Source organism: Mastomys coucha, unplaced genomic scaffold (genome assembly GCF_008632895.1).
Source record: "Mastomys coucha isolate ucsf_1 unplaced genomic scaffold, UCSF_Mcou_1 pScaffold15, whole genome shotgun sequence".
Classification (NCBI taxonomy): domain Eukaryota; kingdom Metazoa; phylum Chordata; class Mammalia; order Rodentia; family Muridae; genus Mastomys; species Mastomys coucha.
The window spans coordinates 130,822,522-130,843,934 of NW_022196897.1; the positions used below are offsets into that span (position 1 = coordinate 130,822,522).

Genomic DNA, 21,413 nt, shown 5'->3' on the forward strand with positions numbered 1-21,413 from the left:
AAATCCGCCTGCCTCTGCCTCCCAAGTGCTAGGATTAAAGGCGTGCGCCACCACCGCCCGGCTGAAACAAGATTTTTTTAAAGACTTATTTATTCTTATTTCATGTATGTTTTGCCTGTATGCATGTCTTTGCATCACATGTGTGTAGTACCTATACAGGCCACCGGAAAAGGGTATTGGATACCGTGGAATCGGAGTTACAGGCAACTGTGGCTGACCATGTGGGTGCTCAGAATGGAACCCAGGTCTTGTGGAAGATCAGTCAGTTCTCTTAACTGCTGAGCCATTGCTACAGCCCCTAAGAAGCAACTCTTAATGTTAACCATTACAGTATAGGGAAGAGTATGATCTCTTTAGAGACATCCTAATATACCAGGACCCCAAAGGCCTCACATCATTCAGAGAGGTCATATTCTCTGGAAATGAGATAGGAGATTGTGGGATGGTAAACCATGCCAGGAAGCTTGATAAAGTAGAACAGGTCTGAGACCCTGGAAACTCAGTGGGGACACACTTGAGATAGTAGGCACCTCCCTGCTCCCTGTCAGATTCCTGGCCTAGGACACATGCCACACTTACCACATAAGGAAACGTGACGTGTGGTCACGTAGGCCCAGAACAGATTTCTCCATGCTAATGAGGTACCTAGAGGTCCTGAGAGTTTAGCCAATAAGCTCCACTCCCCTGACATTCCTCCCTGCAAAAGGCATTTAATCTCTGGTCCACCCTGAGAAGTTAGTATGCATCCATTTTCCACAGTGAACAATCAATAAACTGTTTAGAACCATGGACTGTCTCTTTCATCAAGAACTGCCCTGGGGAGCATGGGGAAGCCTTCATCTGCAGAGCAGCTGTCTAAATCTCCATCGAAGGCCCATCCCTGCTTCCAGACAACCACCGCTACCTTCACCAATGAGCTAAGCCAGAGCCCCCGCTACCCCTTTGCCCCAGGCTAGACACCATCCTCAGCCCTCGCACCCCCCTCCACTCCCTACTCCTCATCACAGGCCAGTGGATCCTCAATCCTGACTCTTCTGTGTGGCAACCCAGGGACAACTGGGTGCCTGGGGGTCTAGGAACCCCAACTTCAGTTTCCCCCATCTTAGACTGCGTTTTCCTACCCCTGGAGTGGTGTCTTGGCTCTTACCTAAATTCTAGCACCCAGCAGCAGAATGGGACAAGTGCAGTCAAACTCCCAGCATTTCACCTCCCTAGCGGCTGACCTTGCCCAGTAGCAGGATAGAACTAGGACCCACAGGGAACTGCAACTAAGACCTCTGTTTGCAAATGTTCTTTGCTCCTAATATATTCACATACAAGATTCCTTTCTTTCCACAACTTAGGAACATTTCATCCACTTTTCTGTGGGTTCTTACACAGTGCTATGGATCTAGTGCACGTGAATATTACCACTCCAGATGGAAAATTGAAGTGATCCATAGATAAACAATTTGTGTACTACTGGTCATACAGCAACGTAATGGTAAATAGTGAGGACAATCCCACATCTTACAGCTACATGCTTTGAAAAGTGGTAGAGGGGGAGAAGGACACTGCCTTGGGATCTCATCCTTTTTCTCCTGGCACAATGTAATTATAATAGAAGCCAGTGAACTTTGCGCCTGCAGTTGGATTGCGGTTATAGTCCTGTGGAAAGCTGAGATGCTAGCCTCCTCTCCGCCTATACAGCCTTCATTTGTAAACCGGAAACTGGTCATCAGTTAGATAATACAATGCCTCTGTGTGTTATTGTTTAAAAAGCATTCAGCTCTTTCGGGTGACACTTTTGGTTTTGGTTTTGGCTTGTTGTTGTTTGTTGTTTTGGTTTTAGGTTTGGGTTTTATTTGGGGTATTTTGTAGATGGTTTATTTACTGATTGCATTAGTCACCCAGTTCCCTCAAGTTCCTGCCCAATTATTTACTACAGATCAAGCCCGGATGTTACTGACACACCACTGTTTTGAATTCTCAATTTCTTTAATGTGAGGGGATAATGTCCTCCAAGCACACATTATAAAATGTCCTTGGGTTCAATTCGCCCTGGCTTCTGGACTGATTCATGAGCATCACCTGCTCTCCCCACCCTGAGTCACAAAATTTACTTAAAATAGATTGGCTGCAATTCAGCTAGAGCCAGATGAGCCACAGACATAGCAACTGGTATTGTTTGGTATAAAAATATCACCATACACCTCTGAGGAACACAGCCTGAGTCCTCACCCCAGGGAGGATGGATAGATAGATGCCTCCCTCCCACCTGGAGCTCCCACCGAATGTCCACACGCGTTTGGGCTGAGCATTGGGATCAACCACATTTGTTCCTTAAACACAGACTCCACTCTAAGTCGGATTACCACCTAATATGGCAGCAAGCCCATCCTTTCACAAACACTATGGTAAATATACACAAATCCCACTTATGGTGCTTTAAATGGTGGGATCCAGAGAACCTTGGATCTTTCCAGATGTGAAATGGAAACTTCCAAATTCAAATCCATATTCAAACTTGCATTCTGAAAGCAATAGCTGTTTCTCCTTTTCCTCTGTCTCATTTGTTCTAAGCTATTCTTTTTCAGAGCAAATAGGGGTAAGAGGACCTACAGTCCCCCAGGATTCTTTTATCCACCCTCTATACCAGAGAAAGTCCCCCCTCTAATCTGATAATGTGTTAGACAATGAGTGCTAATGTAAGAGTGTGTATCATTTGAGGGAAAGCCTTATTTCTAGGAGGCTCACATCCTGTGTGTGGTCTAGCCGGCTGATTACTGACGTCACATGATAGAGATGAATGCTCCATTTTACTCCACTTCAAATGCATAGGAGCTCCATGTCAGCTTGGAGACCAAACCCTCTGATGACCTGTTACTGATCAGGACCCCAAAATGATCCCTCAAATGTGAGACTGTCCCATTATGTTTTGTAAATGAAAATATATTGTATTAATGATAATACATTTGCCCTGTAAAATATATCTGGTGCTAACTTGTCCATTTTAAAATAAGGGTGTCCATTTTAAAATAAGTTCTAGTCTGGATTTTTTTTCTGTTCTCTTTTCAGTGAAGAAGCTTATGAAGGAGAAATAATTTTCTTATTTGGTTCTATACACAGTAAAGAGGGATGCCTCCCAAATAGGACTGGTACTTGCAATACATGAAGTAAGAACTCCCTATACAAGCAGAACCTCTCATTTGTAATGGCATTCTTCACACACACACACACACACACACACACACACACACACACACACACACGCACACACACGCACATGCACGGAGGGCTGTGGTTCCCTCCCTAGCTCCTTAGTCTCTGTTTTTCATTTCCAACTGTAGCTCTGACTCGGGCAACCACTGTCCTCTAGCAGACACTGTAAGTGCATGTGCATTGCCTGACTGTGCCAGTAAGAGGCAGATTCAGATGACTCTGCCATAGCCTGAGGGATGACTGCTAACAACAGCTCCTAAAACAATGGATTATTTCCCTTGGTTAACTTCAACTACTCCTACCTGAGTTCCTACCAGCACAGTGAGAATGGACCGAGAGCCTCATGATTTCTAGCCCCCCCCCCCCGCACAACTAAGGAGACCAACCTCAAGGCTTCCATCTCCAAAAGGTAGACGAGGGTGTCCATGAAATTTGATGAGAAAAAGTTGCATCCTTGTTTCTACCAACCACCCATGTCCAGCATTTCATCTCATTATGAAGATGACAGCAAATGAGAGTCCCTTGGCAGCACCTGTGACAGCCAGCTATGGGGATGGCAATGCTTTCATGATGCATTACAATTACTGCAGATACCTACAACCTCTTTCCCCATCCAGCCTGACTCTAGAGCAGTTAACTCCTCTCATAAAAGACTTACTTGCTCTTGATTACAAAGAAGTTGCTTGGAGTGTCTCTCTCTCTCTCTCCTTCCCTCCCTCCCTCCTCTCTCTCTCTCTCTCTCTCTCTCTCTCTCTCGTGTGTGTGTTTTCATTGAATTCTTGTGTAAATTCACATTTTCAGTTAGAGGAGACACAGCCAGTGTTTCTCCCATAACCCTTTACCTTTACCAGTCCAACTCCCCTGCCTGACCTCTGACCTCTGACTGTCAACCTTCAATACTTTTCCTGAGGGCTCTTCCTTGCCACTGAAGCCTGTATTTTTGGTCCTTCTGGGTTAAAAGGTATTAGGGAATTTAGCCCTCAAGTGGCTGACAAAGTGAGAGGATAAGTAGCCCAGCTCTTTCTCTGCCTCACTGGCCCACTTCCATAACTTTCTCTTTCTTCCTTCTGCTATCTGCCCCACTTCCCCAATCTCCCAAAAATGTCTCCTAAGCCATCTCCCCACATGCAATACTTTCATCTCTGTTTCTTTCATTTAACACACTATGGATTAATGAAGGTACCCCCAGAGATGCTACTTTTATTCAGGAAATCTGTATCAAGTACCTAGAACTAACAAATACCAAGCTAAGTGCTGGCAAAGCTGTGCCTGACTGTGAAGGCAGATGCCCCTACACCTGGTCCTGAAATGGGCAAGGATCCCAGGAAAATAGCCCCATAGACTAGTTGAAGCAGAGCAAACTGGCACGTCCTGGAGGGTAGGTGAACTCTGAACTAGCAGACAGTGGTTTGGGTTATCACAAAAACTACTCCACATAATGTAAGAGGTCAAAAAGTCTCTTCCTAACCTCTGAGAGATCCAGGCCATTATTAGAGGTATGTTTATCATCCAGCACGCTCGAGAAAGAGCATTCAAGAGATAGTTCTCTGTGTGCACTGTCCTGAGGTGGCCTCTTTATTGAAAGGGACATCAGGCAGCAACTTGTTGACTTGTCAGTTGTTTTTCTTATGTAAACTGGAGTACAAAATGAGTTTTCTGAGAAAAAATGTGATTTCACTTTATATTCCTCTTGTGAAAAGTAATAAATAAAACCAAAAATCAGGATGGAGAGATGGCTTGGTGGGGAAAGTACTTCTTGCACAAGTATGACGACCTGAATATGCATCTCCAGAAGCCAGATGAGAAGCACAGCTGGGCAGTGCATGCGCAACAGCAGCTCTTGGAAGCAGAGTCAGGAGGATAGCAGGAGACTGCTGGGCAGTCAGTCTAGCTACTCAGCTTCAGTTTCAGTGAGAAATGCTATCTCAAAAAGTAAGGTGGCTAGTGACAGAGGCACACACACATGCAAATAAAAAGACAAGGAAAAAAATACTTCAAAGCTCATATGCTTTGAAAAATCATGGCATAGCAAATGTCTTGAAACCCTTTAGATTACAGTAGTTTTCCACAGTGGATAAATACTTAGAGCAAATATGAGCAGTGGCCATTCAGTGGTACCACAACTTCCAGGTGGAGGAAAAGGCCATCACTGCTGGTATCTTCACACAGTTTCAGGGGCTCCCAGAGCCCTGCCTTAGCTCCAGACTGTGTGGCTGTGTTTGCTGAGATAGAAATTGGCTTTAGAAATTGTGTCAGCTCAAAAGCTTGGAATGAGACCCATGTTATGGTCTTCCTAATCTTTATTTTTCCATAAAGTTTGTGTGAAATAGTATTTCTCTGAGACAACAGCAACTTCATGTTGTGCAATTATTGTAGCGTCTTGTCTGCTTTGATACTTTCTTTTTTAAAATGGAAAGCATTCACAAAATAAGAAGATTTACCTTTTAAAAATATGTCTGACATGTCATATTAGTCAAGAAAAACCAATCATACATAGTATATTGAATTATGTGCACATATACTTTATATTTCCAAAGATACTATTTTATAATATATGTATGTTTGTGTAGAGTTATGATATATAATAATATTCATAATTTTATTGTAAGCAATTACTTTTAACCTCTTTGATGAATCCAGAATCCCAAAAGAGAGGAGATTGTGTTTTCCTCTGTTTGGGAAGTGTGATTTTTTTTTTCTCATTTATACCACTCTGAAATGAAATGGAATTTTAAGAAGGGAATCGAAGCTGCATATTCAGTCAAGAATGTGTGAAATGCACTCCAGAAATAGCAAGGAAATATCAAGATGAAATTCCAGCTGGGAGGGATTCCTAGAGCCATGGGGGTGGGATGGAGCTTCTGGGAGGGATTCCTAGAGCCATGGAGCTGGGGTGGAGCCTCTATCTGTGTTCCAGAGGAGTTTGACATTGGACGTCCTTTTGCAATCCCATCAACTGTCCCCCTGATTAATGAGGTCAAGAGCAGAATTACTCATTGTTTGTTTTCTCCCAGACCCTATTCTGGACTCTTCACCAGAATGAAGTATCTTGCCTCCTTTTCACCATTGTGTGACAGCTGCTTGTCACTCTACTCTGACTTGGGTGACATGTGCAGACAGATGCACAATATCTTCTCTTTGGGCTCAGGGGTACCAACGTGTTCATCTCCACCAGGAAATACATTCAGGGTGTGAGTCAGATGGATACCTCCTCCATCTTCCACTGAGAAGCCCAGGGAACTGTGTGGACTCTATAGGGTTCATGTAGCCATGTTTGTGGAAACTGAAAGAATTACCAAGCAATGGTAGAGGTTTTCCTTTTGAGAAGTGGGCAAATTGACCAGTAGTTTCAGTACACCTTTAACTAACTTTCTCCCAACTACTACATCCCAACCCATACCTGCAGTCCATATGCTTTGATCTCTTGACCTGCATCTCATTGAAGTACCTTATTTCCAATGCTGTTTTTCTCTTAAGCTCCAGCTTTTGTCTCTTTAAGCCACATTTCTAAAACTCTTGTCCTAACAGTAAAATAATGGAGGAAGGCAACCCCCCTCCCATACTAGGCAGTTCAATGGCAAAGGGACATCTGTCCTTTTAAGCCTTGCCCCTTGTGAGGTATTGTATAGCACAGTGTGCAGGCACAGGGGTTTAAAACCTAAACTTCCTAGGTATAGATCCTAGTTCTCTCCTAATTCTACTGGCTAATTATTCCCCTAATTCTACTTGGTTGAGTCTCCCAGTCTCTTGAAGCTCCAATAGCTGGTAAAAGAGAGCAAGCCAAGAGTCAGCCCATGACACTAGTAATGGTACTCTTGCTAGGCTTGCAGACAGGAGCCTAGCACAGCTGTCATCCAGCAGCTGATGGGAACAGATGCAGAGACCCACAGACAAACATTAGGTAGAGCTCAGGAAGGCTCATGGAAGAGTGGGGGAAGGATTGAGGGAGCTGGAGGGTCAAGGACCAGAAGAAGACCTACAGAGCCAACTAACCTGGGACCATGGGGGCTCACAGAGACTGAACCACCAACCAAAGGACATGCATGGACTGGACATAGCCCCCCCCCATACATATGTAACAGATGCACAGCTTGGTCTTCATGTGGGGCCCCCAATAATTGGAATGGTAGTGAGGTGCTGACTCTGACTCTCTTTTCCCTAACTGGGTTACCTTTCCTGGCTTCTGTAGAAGAGGATACGCTTAGTCCTGATGAGACGTAATGTGCCAGGGTAGGTTGGAACCAGAGTGGGGGACTTCCCTTCTTTAAGAAGAGGTGGGGGGAATAAAAGAAGGGAGGATGGGAGGGTGGGACTGGAAGGAGAGAAGAGAGGGAGGACTGCAGAAGGGATATAAAGTGAATAAACAAACAAACAAACAAATAAATTAAAAAATAAATAGGGAAAAAAGAGAACAAGCCCTAACACACGAGGTTGGTGTGCAGATTGTATAAAATAGCCATTACCACTCCTTGGTTGAAGCCTTGCCCCTCGTGAGGTATTGTATAGCAGAGTCTGATAAATATGGTCACTTTCAGTGAACAGTGGTATCAGAAAGTTAGGGAGATAGGACAGGAGTCCCTGATGGAGCCTTCATCGTATCCCCAGCAATGGAAGGTTTGGACATATACCTTCCCTTAGTTCCCTTTTGAGGAGAAAGATTATTCCCCATTTGACTCCTTCTTACTATGCTCCAAGTTCACCCACTCTGTAGCAGGGAAATTGGTTTTATGACATGTTACATCTTAATCTGGGCCTGAAGTCTGTCCACAGTCCAGATGTTAAAGACAATTCAGAATGAGAGAAAATGGATTACAGTCTGCTCAAATTTGACATCTGGACTCAGTGTACGGTTCATTTCCTGCATTAGTACATCTCAGTGGGTAATTTATATTACACTTTCCTGTTTTTATTAAGGTCATATATGCAGAGCCTTTAAGCAGGGAACCAGTTATTGACAACTCTGTATGGAAAATAGCCATCTTCCAGCCCCATCAGAACCAATTTCCCACTAATGTGACTGCTCTTGATATTGGCTATGAAAGCTCTAAGTACCACCCTGAGGTGGCAGCTACTGGGTTTTCAGTTGCACGTGTTCTGTATTGACTTTACAGCATGGAAGAGGAGCCATTAGCCCCAAATGTCCTGGTGTTGTCCTCAAAGACTTGAATCCTAAGTCTGGCTGTACAACCATCTTCTTGATTTATTACAACTGTACATCCACTCTTTGCAACTTATAATATACATTCATAATAATTCATAACCTTGAGGCAACAGTTCTGTTTTCCTAGTAGTTTATAACTGTCTGCTTATTTGTTTCTGTTTGGCTTGAGTTTGCATTTCTTTTACAGATAGGGTCTTATCACATAGCCCACACTTGCTTTAAACTCACAGTCCTACAGCCTTAGCTTCCCAAGTGTGGGATTACGTGTGTGTAGCCACCACACTCAGCTACAATGGCCTTGATTTTGGTTTTGCTCGAGTGCTTAATTTTCTACCTCCTGTTCCTAGAACTCTCAAACCTCCGTGTGTGTGTGTGTGTGTGTGTGTATGTGTGTGTTCCAAATTATCAGATACACTGTCTTTTTTCCTATGGCACATTTCTTCTGGAGTCTCCTCATCTGCTCCAGTCTGGCTAAGCACCTTCTAAACTTGCAGAAAATACTTTTTTTATTTTACATTTTATCTTCCTGCTATAATTTTCCCTTGCCATCATTCTACAGATATCCTTCACTTATTATTACAGAGCCTAGTTGCTAAGTTCATGATGTTTCGGAACACATTCTCTATGTGATTCTTATTTTGAAGAAGTGTGCCCTCCAGTAATGTCCTGTTAGTAATGAAGCGTCAGGGACAAATTGTTAAGGGAACTAAACTTTACACTTATTCTTTTCTCACTTTTAACTAATAAGTTGGTTGTACAAACCAACTTTAATGTAAAATAATTTCTCTCTCTAATTTTGAAGACATTATACATTTCCTTCTGGTTTCCAGTGTTGTTGAGAAATCAGGTGTCATTCTGATTTTGATCTTTTATATCTATGTATCTATCTATCTACCTATCTCCCTATCTTTTTGTCTTTCTCTCCCTTTCAACCCTCCCCCTCTTCTTCCCTCTGTCCCCCCACTTCCTCCTTCGTCTGTCTCTGTCTCAATTCTGAGGTCTGTTCTACGCTGACTGTTGTGAAATTTTTGTGGCCGTGCATTTGTAGAGTTAATCTAAGTGAATCATTTGGATTCTATTTTTGTTTTGTCGTTGTCTGTTGTGTTACATACTTGAGGGTCTTCTGACTCTGGAAATGAAGTCCTTAACTTCTGGAAGTTGCTCGTGGAGCATGTGCTTGGTTATCTCCCCCCTCTCCACCTCTGTTTCCTGAACTGCTGCTGCTCTTAGTTTTTGTTAAGATAAGGGATAAACCGTGGCTGGGCTGTTAAAGTAAGGGAGGAAGTCTGGGAATGACATAGTCTTTTAGTTATCTTACTTCAAGGTCCATCTGTGGCCTGACTTCTGAGCTTTCTACAAAGCCGGATGAGTGACCAATTATTCTCCTGCTTTCCAAATTCCAAAGTTATATTGCTCAGATCATCTCTATTCTTTTTTTTTTTTTTTAATTTGTGGGTTTATGTCTTGTTTTAAAAATATCTGTATTGTCATATGGTCACAGTACAATAAGAAAGAGCAAAGGCTGAGGCATGAGTTCAGGCCGCCATCTCAAAGCCCAAGCAGTTCGCTAAAAGAGGTTCAGAGTTGATATCTGTCTCAAGCGGTAAATTCATTTGCCTGATTATAATAAACTGAATAAATACCCAAGACCTTTTGCCACCCTCTGACAAATGAACAGTTTAGTTCAATTTATTCTATTCTGTCCGTGGTGAGTGATGAGCAGAGCTTCCAAGAAGCCACTGTCTCGGGGAAAATGATGAAGGAGTAAAGAAAACTCTGGAATTGTTCTGCAGCAATTGCGGCAGAGCGAGTCTCTTCTGGACAGCCCTGTCATCATTAACTTAAATCAGCCAATACAAATCCTAATGAGGAAAATTAGCTATGGAAATAGCTACGTGTCAGTATACTGAGTAGAGGAGTGTACTAATGGGAAGAGGCTGCCCCAGCTTTCCTATTACTTGAATATAAAAAGCCTTTCCTCACATTATTTTGCCTGGTCTTTGTCACTGACCCCAAGCAGTCAGGGTCGCCAGAGGTATGAGAGAGCACCTCACTTTGGGGATCTCTTTTTTGGGTGTGATGGTATAGCAGGTGCCTGTCACTGGCCTACCTGGGAGTGTTCACATTTGTGGTGTCCATTTTTGCTTACTAGTCCAAGAGTAAAAGCAGCCAAACAAATGCCCTGCGACCATGAGTTAAGTGACACTCTTCCAGAGAAGGGGATAACCCACCCACCTGCTGACATGGTTCTGTGGGCTTTTCTATATTTCTCTGTACAAGTCTGCCGAGGTAGAGTTAGGTATCCCCTAAAAAGACACTTCAGAGGATTTACAGGGGAAAACATGGCTTGCCCACCCCTGCCTGTGATGCTCAGTCCTGGCTTTCTAGCTGTCGTTATTTCAACAGGACTCCTCCTCTTCCTCCTCTAGCCCTGGCTTAGCAATGTGCTGCTGCCATCATCTCAGCAATGCCAATGCTTCTTTAATATGGCATAGACCAAATACTAAGGTAATATTCTTCCCAAATTGCTAGGTAAACCCATTTATTTTTTAATTCTGATTAAGTTTGGTCAATTACTAACAGGTCTAACCACATAGTAGACACGAGGCAAGAGAAGCTGGAGAGTCTACAGTCTGCCTTCTGAAGAGTAGCAGCTGCCCAGTCCGAGTGCTCATCCCATGTTGACTAAAGCAAAATTCAAATCTGTTACTCCTTTCACAAAAGTTGTAAGACTCCTATAATAGCGAGCATCTTTGGAACCCCTCCTGTCCTTGGCCACACAGTTCCGGAACAACCCATCAGCCAGAGACACCAGCCTTCCTTCTCTTCTTTCCAGAGGTCAGACCTACGTCACAGTGGTACAAGTTCCCTGAGCCCTCCCATTTTTTTTTTTGTAACTAGTCATTTCCTGTCCGTCTACCTGCTGTATTTGTTTTGAGAAGATTCAATCTAATACATCTAAAGCCTTTCGATAGATCCCAGCTGACAGACAGATTGATCAGGGCCAGCCAGGCAGCAGACATACATGAGTCTCTCTCTGTCTCTGGCTGATTGCTAGCCAAGGAATGCAGATGACTCTACTGAAGATGAAAGTGGAAAGGCAGCCTCTCCCTTCTCTCTGGGTCTCCATGCAGGACAAGCGCTGGCAAGCATCAGACTGTCTTGTTTGAGTAGCGTGACAGCCTGTTTCCTGTTTGTTCCCCTTTTCCTTTAGGTGGTGGCTCTTTCCTCCTGGTGCCTGCTGAGGGATTCCATCTACTACACGTTGTCTGTGGTCGCACTCATTGTGGTAAGTTCCTTTTACCATTTGAGTTCAGTCTTACCTGAATATCACACAGGACAGTGTACCAGTCAGTGTGGCATTTCCCCCAAGGACATAGTGACTAATGAGCAAGTTTTTGTCCCTCTGTGGAGATGGTTTTTCTTTCTATCCTGACTACCTAACCTAGAAATGACCTTAAGTCACCCTTTTCTTCCAACTCCCCTAGACTCCCTTGACCTAATTTTCCTGTAGATTCCACCTCATAAAAATGTCCCCACTTCACTCGGGGCTTCAGTCCTAACCAAAATGGATATATCAGCTGTGCTGCAGTCCTTGGTGAGTCCAGTTACAACATGGAAGGACATCTGTCAGGTACTACCCTCCCTTGTCTATCCCCAGTAAATCTTCAGAGCCATTCAAGTCTCCACCAAGAAACCCCTAGAATGTTCTTCCCTTGTCTCACTGACCAGAAGTAACCAAACTCCTTGGCTCAGCAAGTGGAACCACAGAAGAGTAGGGAGGCAGTTACAAATAGGGGGACAAAGAAGAATCAGGAGATATGACTCCTACTGCCAGTCTCCTCTGGTGATAGTTCATTCTTTGTGTCAATTTGGCTTGAGTAGTCGGTGGTACATTATTTCTGGGTGTTTCTGTGTACTGGTTATTTCTTCTGTGTCATTGTCACCATACCTGACATAGAGGTATGTCACATAGACCTAACATAACAACTTAAAAGAGGGAAGATTTGTTTTGGCTCAAAGTTTCAGAGGGTTTCAGGCCAGCACGGTGAGGAAGGAGGGATAACCATGGTGATGGGAGCACGTGTCAACATCATGATGGGTTCGGACACAGAGAATGAGACTGGAGCAAGTAGCCAGGCTGTCACCCTCCAAGGCCTGGTCCTGGTATCATATTTACACCAGCTTGGCCTTACTTCTTGAACCATGTAGAGAACAAGTAATCAAAACATGTAGGATATTTCAGGTTCAAGCCGTAATATACTGTGTTCAGATAGAGCCTTTATACCAATAGTGTTAAAACAGAAGACCATGCTCACCAAAGTGAGTGGGTATCAGCCAGCCCTTGAGCACCTAAGTGGAACATTGCAGAGGATAGTGAATTTGCTCTTCCTTGGACATTGGTGCTCTCAGCTCTTGGGCCTTCCATCTCAAAAAGGGAAATGACCCATCGACCCCTTTGCCTATCATGTCCTTGGGCTTGCTCCACAACTATACTATTAGCCTTTAGATGGCAGACATGAGCCAAAACTTCATAATTAGTATAATATACACATATGATGTGTATCCGTCTATTGGTTCTGGGTGTTCAGAAGGCTATGACTGTCACTTCTTCTTACTAGAGGCATTGACCTTAGAGAAATCCCTCTCTCTGAGTTTTCATTTTCTTATCTATGTATCTGAACTAGATGACCTGCTTCTCAAAGCATGTTCCTGTAGGTAGGTTGGGGTTAGAGATTATCACAAGGTTTGCCCTTCAAACTAAGCTACATACATTCTCAGGTGTGCCCTCTGAGCTTTAGAGCTAAAACGGGAATTTCTGGCAGAAGCCAGACCCACATCGGGAGCAGTTGTGTTCACCATTAGAGTCACAACCATAGACTTCGAGACACACGTGAACTCCATGCTTATTCTCAGCTGTTTTCTGTAGGAAAGGACTAGTCACTTCAAACCAAGAAGACTCTCTTAATGTCACCCCAGACTTTCCAAACACGGTTTCTGGTCAGCTTTGTCTTGCAAGGGACCCCCACCCATTGCTCATATACACTCCACTATTCTGCCTTTTGGAGGGTATTTTCTCATGCCTTTTGAAAATTATATCATTGTGTTTTGAAGAGACATGTAGGAATGGGGGATGCCAATCATAAATGAATGCAACTGTCCACTGTGCTGAAGTTCAGAGAGATGACTAGTCTCACAAACACAAGGCAACGACGTGAAAAAGAGACAGTTGAGGTCACCCAAGGTGCAGGCTCGGCCAGATCCACTCCTTAGAGCAGTCTTGCTAGTGTCAGCTTTCAGCTGATGCCTCCTGGACAGCGTGTGGAAGAACTTGTCTTCAGTTCAACGTATTCAGACCTGTCCAAGATAAAGCAGATGTAATTGCTGCTAATGGTGTGTGAAGAAATGAAGAGGCTTGGCTTCTCTGGGTCACAGGTGACCCACCCTCCTGAACTTGGTCTTTGGGCCAAGCAACCATCTGCCCTGAGGCTATGGTACATAAATCACAAAGCTGAGACAGCTGAACATGCTGGCTGCTGGGGCAGCCCTGTTTCCCTCAGCAAGTGACAAACCACAGCATCAAATTACTCTTTGCCATCAGCTGGAGACTTGGGCTGTGTATTTACAGATGGGTTGTCAAAATGGGGGTTTTTTTTGTGACTTTGAGGGAAATTGCATTTGTCTATTGTTAAGAAGAAGTCGAACAGATAAGATGGGAATCTTCCGGGCTGAATATTGCTTTATTGCAAGTGATAATTCCCCATTTTTGGTGAGCATCCGAAATAGTTGGCATTCTTATCTAAAATGCGGAAGCCACAGATTTCCATTCTTTGGGTTCTGGAGTGGAACCCAGGAAATGGCATTTCAACCCGCATCATCCTTCACCACAGACACTGTATTTTGAAAAGTATAACTTCTAACTGTGGATGGAAATCATTTGGGATATTGCTCTCTGCCATAGCCATGGGTATTTTCAAAGTCAATTCTGAAATTCTGAAAAAAACAAGATCATAATAGTTTGTACAACCTTAGTTTGTCTACAATTCTGACTTCTCTTGGTGAACATGAATGATATTTTCATCGTATCTGTCTATCTGTGTGTGTGTGTGTGTGTGTGTGTGTGTATTCCATGTGTGTATATGCTTGTGTTTTTGTATGTGTATATGTGTGTATGTGTGTGTGTGTGTGTGTGTGTATATATATATATATTCCATGTGTGTATATGCTTGTGTTTTTGTATGTGTGTGTGTGTGTGTGTGTGTGTGTGTGTGTACACAAACAAAGACGTTGGGATGTCTTCCTCAATCAGTTGTCTCTTATTTTTTGAGACAGGTTCTCTCACTGAGCAGAGTGTCCCTATTTTGGCTAGGCTAGCTGGTCAGGGAGCCCAGGATTTACTTGGCCCTCCTCACAAACATGTGCTACTCCCTTAGCTTTTACTTGGTTGCTGAGGATTTGAACCCAGGCCCTTATGCATGAGCAGCAAGTATATTATCCCTGAGCCATATCCCCAGCACTGCCATTTGGGGTCATTCTCTCTTGAGACTGGGTAAGGAAAATAATACATCCTCAGTCTAGCAGGGCAGCACTTAGCAAAGTGGCCCTCACATCTACCCCACACCCCAGCCTTAGACTGAAACTCACAAACTCTCTGTAGCTTTTTGTCAGTACTTTTCCCCCCTTAGTCCTCTATTTTGTGAACCCAGCTATAGTAATAAAAAAATTTTCTGCCCATTTTCCTTAAGTAATATGAAGCTTCCTACAGGGATATGCCATGGCCACTTAAAATACCTCTGTTAAAAAAAAGCTCTTTCCACAGCCCACAAAATAATCACCAAGCTTCCCAAACAATTTAATTTAAGTAGCTTTTTTTTTAAGTTCTGAAATGTTTGGCAAGAGTAACCACTGTCCCTCTGAGGTTGTACAAGGAGAACCCATTCACTCACAGGGCAAGCCTGGATTAAGTGAGACCAGATGCCATTTCTATATATGTTCTCATCAAGAGCCCCTTAAGACTCACACAGCCGAGCCCCAAGGACAAAGCAGGAGGCCTAGAGATCCAGAGAGTAGCCAAGACAGATTCTTCAGAGATATTGCTTGGTACTAAGGAATAGGGGGTGATGAGTCCAGCCAGAAAAATGCTAATAGCTTCATGTATTGCTTAGAATCTAAGACAGCTGAGATGCAGCAGTTGAAGATGGGACACAGACAAGGAAGAAAGCAAAAATACAGGAGACAGGAATGTACATTCCACACACAGTCCCCCAAAATAAAGATAGTTAATTATAGACCCAAAATCATTTCGCTTTGGTACTTAGGCTCCATCTAAATTTTCCTCTGTAATGTTTTATGATTAGTCTGTTTAAAGAAGAAAGACAATAATGATATATTATTGTCTAAACCAATCACTCAAAAACACGCAGAATGTTCTTCCCATTGCCCTCCCCTTAGGAACAGAGAATCCCATTAGCCTCATACACCTTCTATATTGAAATGTTGGGCCATAGAAAAGCTAGACAATGCCTGAACTCGAGAAATGCCACTATTAAGTCCTGAGAATAATCTGCACTCTTTGCAGTGCCCCATTGTATGTGTGTTCACATATGCCACAGCTGTCCACAGATCAGCACAGTCCTCCCTGGCCTCTCCTCCACACCCTGACACCAGGGAACACTTGGTCCATGGGCGTAGCTGGCCTCACACTCCTGCCCTTTTTCTGAAATTCCAGCCAGCCTGTCAAGTTTCTTGCATTAGAATGTTGCTGTGATTTACATAATCATAAAATTTACATAAATGCAAATGATCCATCACATCATCAGGCTAACAGCTGCCCAAAAGGAAATACTTTATTTTTACCCTTCATCTCAGTTGTAGTTGGGGATTGGGAACATGAAGAGTTCAGAGCCTTCGTGGGAGATGGAAAGGTCTGTGGAAAAGCTCCCCCATAACTTGGGCTGCAACACAAATCCAATTCAAAGTACAGTCTGTCTGTAGATGATAGACCAGGGAAGCCCTTGATCCCAGTTGGCACAGTCCTTGGGCCACTCTCTGTGCAGGCACAGCAAAAAAGCTAGTTCAAGTTAATAATGCTTGCATTATCATCACTGGGGGAGCTCTTTGCAGAGCCCCTTGGTGAGGAGATTCCACAGAGGTGAGAAAACAGCCAAGCTGACATACATTTGCCAGAGATGACCAGTGACTGTCTTAGTCACCTTGGAGTTGCCATGACAAAATAGGCAATCATAAATAGAAAGATTTGTTTAGCTCATGAACCCAGAAGCCTAACTTTAAATTCAAAAACCCTGTTGCTTTGGCCAGTGTATATGGTGGGACAAAGTGCCCACCTCATAAGCCAGAATGACAAGGAGAAAAAAGGAGAAGCCCCACTGGCCTAAAAATATCTTTGACTCTATTCCATAAAGATTTTACTAGCCTTCCAATACTGTCAGCCTAATCACTAAGCTTCTAACACATGACCTTTGGAAGATACTTTCCTGGAGCCTTCTGTCCCTTATCATTGTCTCATAGTAGCCATGGTAACCATATGGTCATGTGCAGTCATGGTAGCCATAGGACCGTGTGTAGCTACTAAACACTTGAAATGCAACTAGTAAGAGCAAAGAGCTGAATTTTATTTTTGTTATGTTGCATTATACATCCAGAGATGGTAGTAACTACCATATTGGTAGTACAGTTCCAGTAAGCCAACTGTCCTGTGTAAATAATGAACATTCCTACAGGCATCCATGCCTCTCAGGCTTATAGAACAGGTATCTAAGATGGTTTAGTTATGCCACTCCAGTGTAGCGCCAGCTAGACAGTACAGCTATATAGAATCTAGTTAAATCTGCCTCTGTGATTCTGAAATATTCCTTATACTGAGAGCATGTTGTTAGAAAACATAACCCCCTAGAACTCCACCCTTCCCCCCCCCCAAACACATGAAGGTAACTTTTAGCTTCATTTCTGTTGCTGGGATTTAAATAAGGAGGAGGAAGAGGAGGAGGAGAAGGAGGAGGAGGAGGAGGAGGAGGAGGAGGAAGAGAAGGAGAAGAAGAAGAAGAAGAAGAAGAAGAAGAAGAAGAAGAAGAAGAAGAAGAAGAAGAAGAAGAGGAGGAGGAGGAGGAGGAAGAGGACGACGAGGAGGACGAGGACGACGAGGAGGAGGATGAGGAGGACAAGAAGGAGGAAGAGGAGGAGGAGGTGGAGGAAGAGGAGGAGGAGGAGGTGGAGGAAGAGGAGAAGGAGGAGGAGAGGGGGAAGAGGGGAAGGAAGGGAAGGAGGGGAGGAGGGGGAGGAGGAGGAGGAAGAGAAGAAGAAGGAGGAGGAGGAGGAGGAGAAGGAGGAGAAGGACAAGGAGGAGGAGAAGGAAAGACTGATAACAAAGCAATATAGGGAAAAATGAGTTTATTTGACTAACACTTTCAGGTTACAGCCCATTGTGGGGAGAATTCAAGGGAGGAGCTTTAAACCACTGGTCATGTCATATCCATAGTCAAGGGCAGAGAGAAATGAATGCGTATATAATCCCTTGCTTGCTTGTGCTCAGCTCAATTCCTCTACCCCTACACAGTTCAAAACTCTTTGCCTAGGAGATGTTGCCACTCACACTGGGCTTCGTCTTCCCACACCAGTTAACTTAAGACAGTCCCCACAGACATGCCCAGAAGCCTACCCAATATAGACAGTTCTTTATCAAGATTCTTTCCAAGTGATTCTCGCTTGTGTTGAGTTGACAATTTAAGCTATTCACCATGGCAGATAATCTTACATACTCTGGAAATGGTTCTGTCCTGTTCCTCCTACGGTAGAAGGGTAATCTCGATGGCCATGGTGGCATTGTCCTTGGCCTTCCAGATGGCCTTCTCTGTAGCCAGTCATCTCTCCTTCCTAATCCCATTCTTCACTGGAAATTAACTGATCTCTCCGCATTCCTAGCTCCAACTGTACTGCCATTTAATTTAGCTCTCCTTCTGGCCAAGAGAGAAAAAGGATGATAGCTAGAAACCTCCCAGAGGAATGACTATGACAGATTTTTAAAGTCCAGAAATAAATTGACTGTGGTTACACAAAGCTTAACTGATTTTGCAGTCCCCGCTGTGGAAATGTGGAAGGAACTGTGTGGCTCTGAGAATGCTGGGAGGCTGGGGGTCACCTTTGCATTTGCTCATTCAACAGGGAGGGGCTTATTCAACTGACCTATAGAAGCGAGCTTGCTAATAAGGAGCCAGCCAGCTTTTACAAGGAAAATGACTTGAAATTCGTAGTTTGTGATTGCCTTTGTTTTTGTGCTGCCCAGCTACCAGCCCTCTATTTTAATAACCCTTGTCTCCTGTACTCTATATATTCATCCCCCAACTCCTTTTCTTCCTGGTAACAGGTTCTTAAAAGTTTATATGAGATAATCAGTCTTGATCAAGTTCTTAATTTCTCGTCTTCCCCCGTGCAACCAGTAATGCCAATCATTCTACAATGTCCCATTATCCTTAAAGCGTAAGCTATACTGGGGCATATACCAGCCAGCTTTATAGTATGTCCCACTGGATTCTTCCCCTTAGCTAAGCCACTTGCACTGCCTGATCCTAGACTTGAAGAAGTGGGTATTCTAACTGCAGAGCAGCTAAGGGGGTCCCCATGCAGAGCAGCTAAGGGGGTCCTCATGCTGGTGAGTGAGAAGAGTCTGAGGGGGTCCCCACGCTGGTGAATGAGAAGAGCCTGAGGGGGTCCCCACGCTGGTGAGTGAGAAGGGTCTGAGGGGGTCCCCACACTGGTGAATGAGAAAGGTCTGAGGGGGTCCCCACGCTGGTAAATGAGAAGGGTCTGAGGGGGTCCCCACACTGGTGAATGAGAAAGGTCTGAGGGGGTCCCCACACTGGTAAATGAGAAGGGTCTGAGGGGGTCCCATGCTGGTGAATGAGAAGGGTCTGAGGGAGTCCTCATGCTGGTGAGTGAGAAGGGTCTGAGGGGGTGGCTAGCTTCATTTCGTTCTTAGGAAAGGAAGATTTTCCAAACTTTGTCCTCTTGAAAGAAAATGATACTCTTGATTTCCCCTGTCACTTTCACTGCTTAAAATTCTAGCAGTGCTAGCGATCATGGTATAGATTATGAAATCACAGTGATGCAGCCATCCCCATTTTGTGGTGATAGCTTTATAGGATTCAAACACTGGGACCGCTATGGTGAAACAGAGGCAATTTGCATGCGCCCTCTTCTGATTACAGCTAAGCCATCGTGTCTTGCCTTTGCCATGTTCCTCCATCTTGAAGGAACCATCCCCTTGACCGTTCCCTGAGACCCTCTGACATCAAGGATCCACCTGCCTGAAGTCAGCCCAACTTGTTTGGAAGAATTCTAGAACAGACACCAGGATTGACAAGCCCGTTTCCATGGTACCCAGCCACTTCTCAGAAGCCTGGGGGGAAAATGAGCACTTTTTTTGTCAATTCATTTCTGTTTGTTCACATTTAGCCCAGCTGCAGAGTATGTGGAAGCCTAAGAGCGAAGCCAAGTATAGCTCTGGATGAACCACATGTAGGTCAGAGGCCAGGACCCTAGGATAGCGCTTCCTCAGCAAATCTGAGACCTAGCTCTCAGCAACAGCGGCTCTTGGAACTGTGAGCTATCTCAGTACCTGGCCTCAGGCACACAAGCAACAGAGAATACCCAAGGCTTGCTTTCTCTTGGGAAAAGGTTGGGTTACTTCCAAATGCTACCAAAGGGCGTCGCTTGGTTGCAACCCATGAGAAGTGTGACTTATCCCCCAGTAGTGAACACCGAGCAGTAACCACTGCCACTTGCCTCACTCAACCATTGGCTGGCTGTAGGCGCTTCAGTGAACTGTCTGCCATGAGGTCCTTCAGCTCCTTCCCGCAGGTTTACCCAAGCCTTGAAAATCAGGCTTGAGAGCACAGCATCCCCAATGAAGGAGCTAGAGAAAGGACCCAAGGAGCTGAGGGGTTTACAGGCCCTTAGGACGAACAACAATATGAACTAGTACCCTCAGAGCTCCCAGGGACTAAACCACCAACCAAAGAGTACATGGTAGGATTCATGGCTCCAGCCCAGCGGCATATGTAGCAAAGGATGGCCTAGTCGGTCATCAAGGGCAGGAGAGGAGGCCCTTGGCCCTGTGAAGGTTCTATGCCCCAGTGTAGGGGAATGCCAGGGCCAGGAAGAGGGAGAGCGTGGATTGGTGAGCAGGGGGAGGGAACAAGGTTTGGGTTTTTTTTTTCTTTATTTTTCGAATGGGAAACTGGAAAAGGAGATATCATATGACATGTAAAAAAGAAAATATCTATTAAAAAATTAAAAAGAAAAAGAAAAGAAAATCAGGCTCATACCACTTCATTTTAACGTCGCTACCTAAACCAGGGTGGATGGCTGGGATATGAGCACCACCTAGTGGTGAGAAAATGGAACCGAGGAAAGATTTTTCGGGTTTCTTCTATGGTTGATGCTACACAGCATGGGGGCAGGAAGAGGATGTTCCCTCTTGCAGCCAGACCACAAAAACAGAGATATTTGCATTACTTCTCTCAAGAGAATGAAATTAATTAAATAATATCTGTAAGGAATACCAAACCTATTTTCCACAGCAGTCTCAAACAAAAGCAAAAGGATACCTGCCTATCGTTTTAACGGTCCACTCAGAGTGATTCTAGGCCTCCATTAGGATGCCACCACAGACCTGCTGAAGGAATATCCTGCCATCTATGTTTATTTCCTTACTTCCAGTCATCCAGGAAAGGATGGCCATGCCACCCTGCCTCCCCCACCTTCCAGCCCTGTCCCCACTGAAGTTCTGAGACGGACCATAAATCCCTCCCCACCTTTCCTACAAGGGAAAAAGCCTATTTTCCACCTTGATTTCCTTACAGGCTCAATTTAGGAACCTCTCAGAGTACCAGTTGGGGACCAAATATTCAAGACTATGTATCTGCGGGGGAAGTTTTACACCCAAGCCACAGTGAGGAGCTTTGTACAAGCCTAATAATAGTAATAATAAAAATAATAATAATTATTTTTTCTTTAAATAATCAATAGTTAAAGG

General features: G+C 44.2%; 1 protein-coding gene across 1 annotated transcript in view; it reads left to right on the forward strand.

Annotated features, from left to right (window-relative positions):
- Positions 1-21,413, forward strand: part of Slc24a3 (solute carrier family 24 member 3) — a 485,196-nt gene that overhangs the window by 408,168 nt on the left and 55,615 nt on the right. The window contains exon 7 of the mRNA XM_031372121.1: positions 11,577-11,651. Coding sequence (XP_031227981.1) covers positions 11,577-11,651 — 75 coding nt within the window. The remainder of the gene's footprint in view (positions 1-11,576; positions 11,652-21,413) is intronic.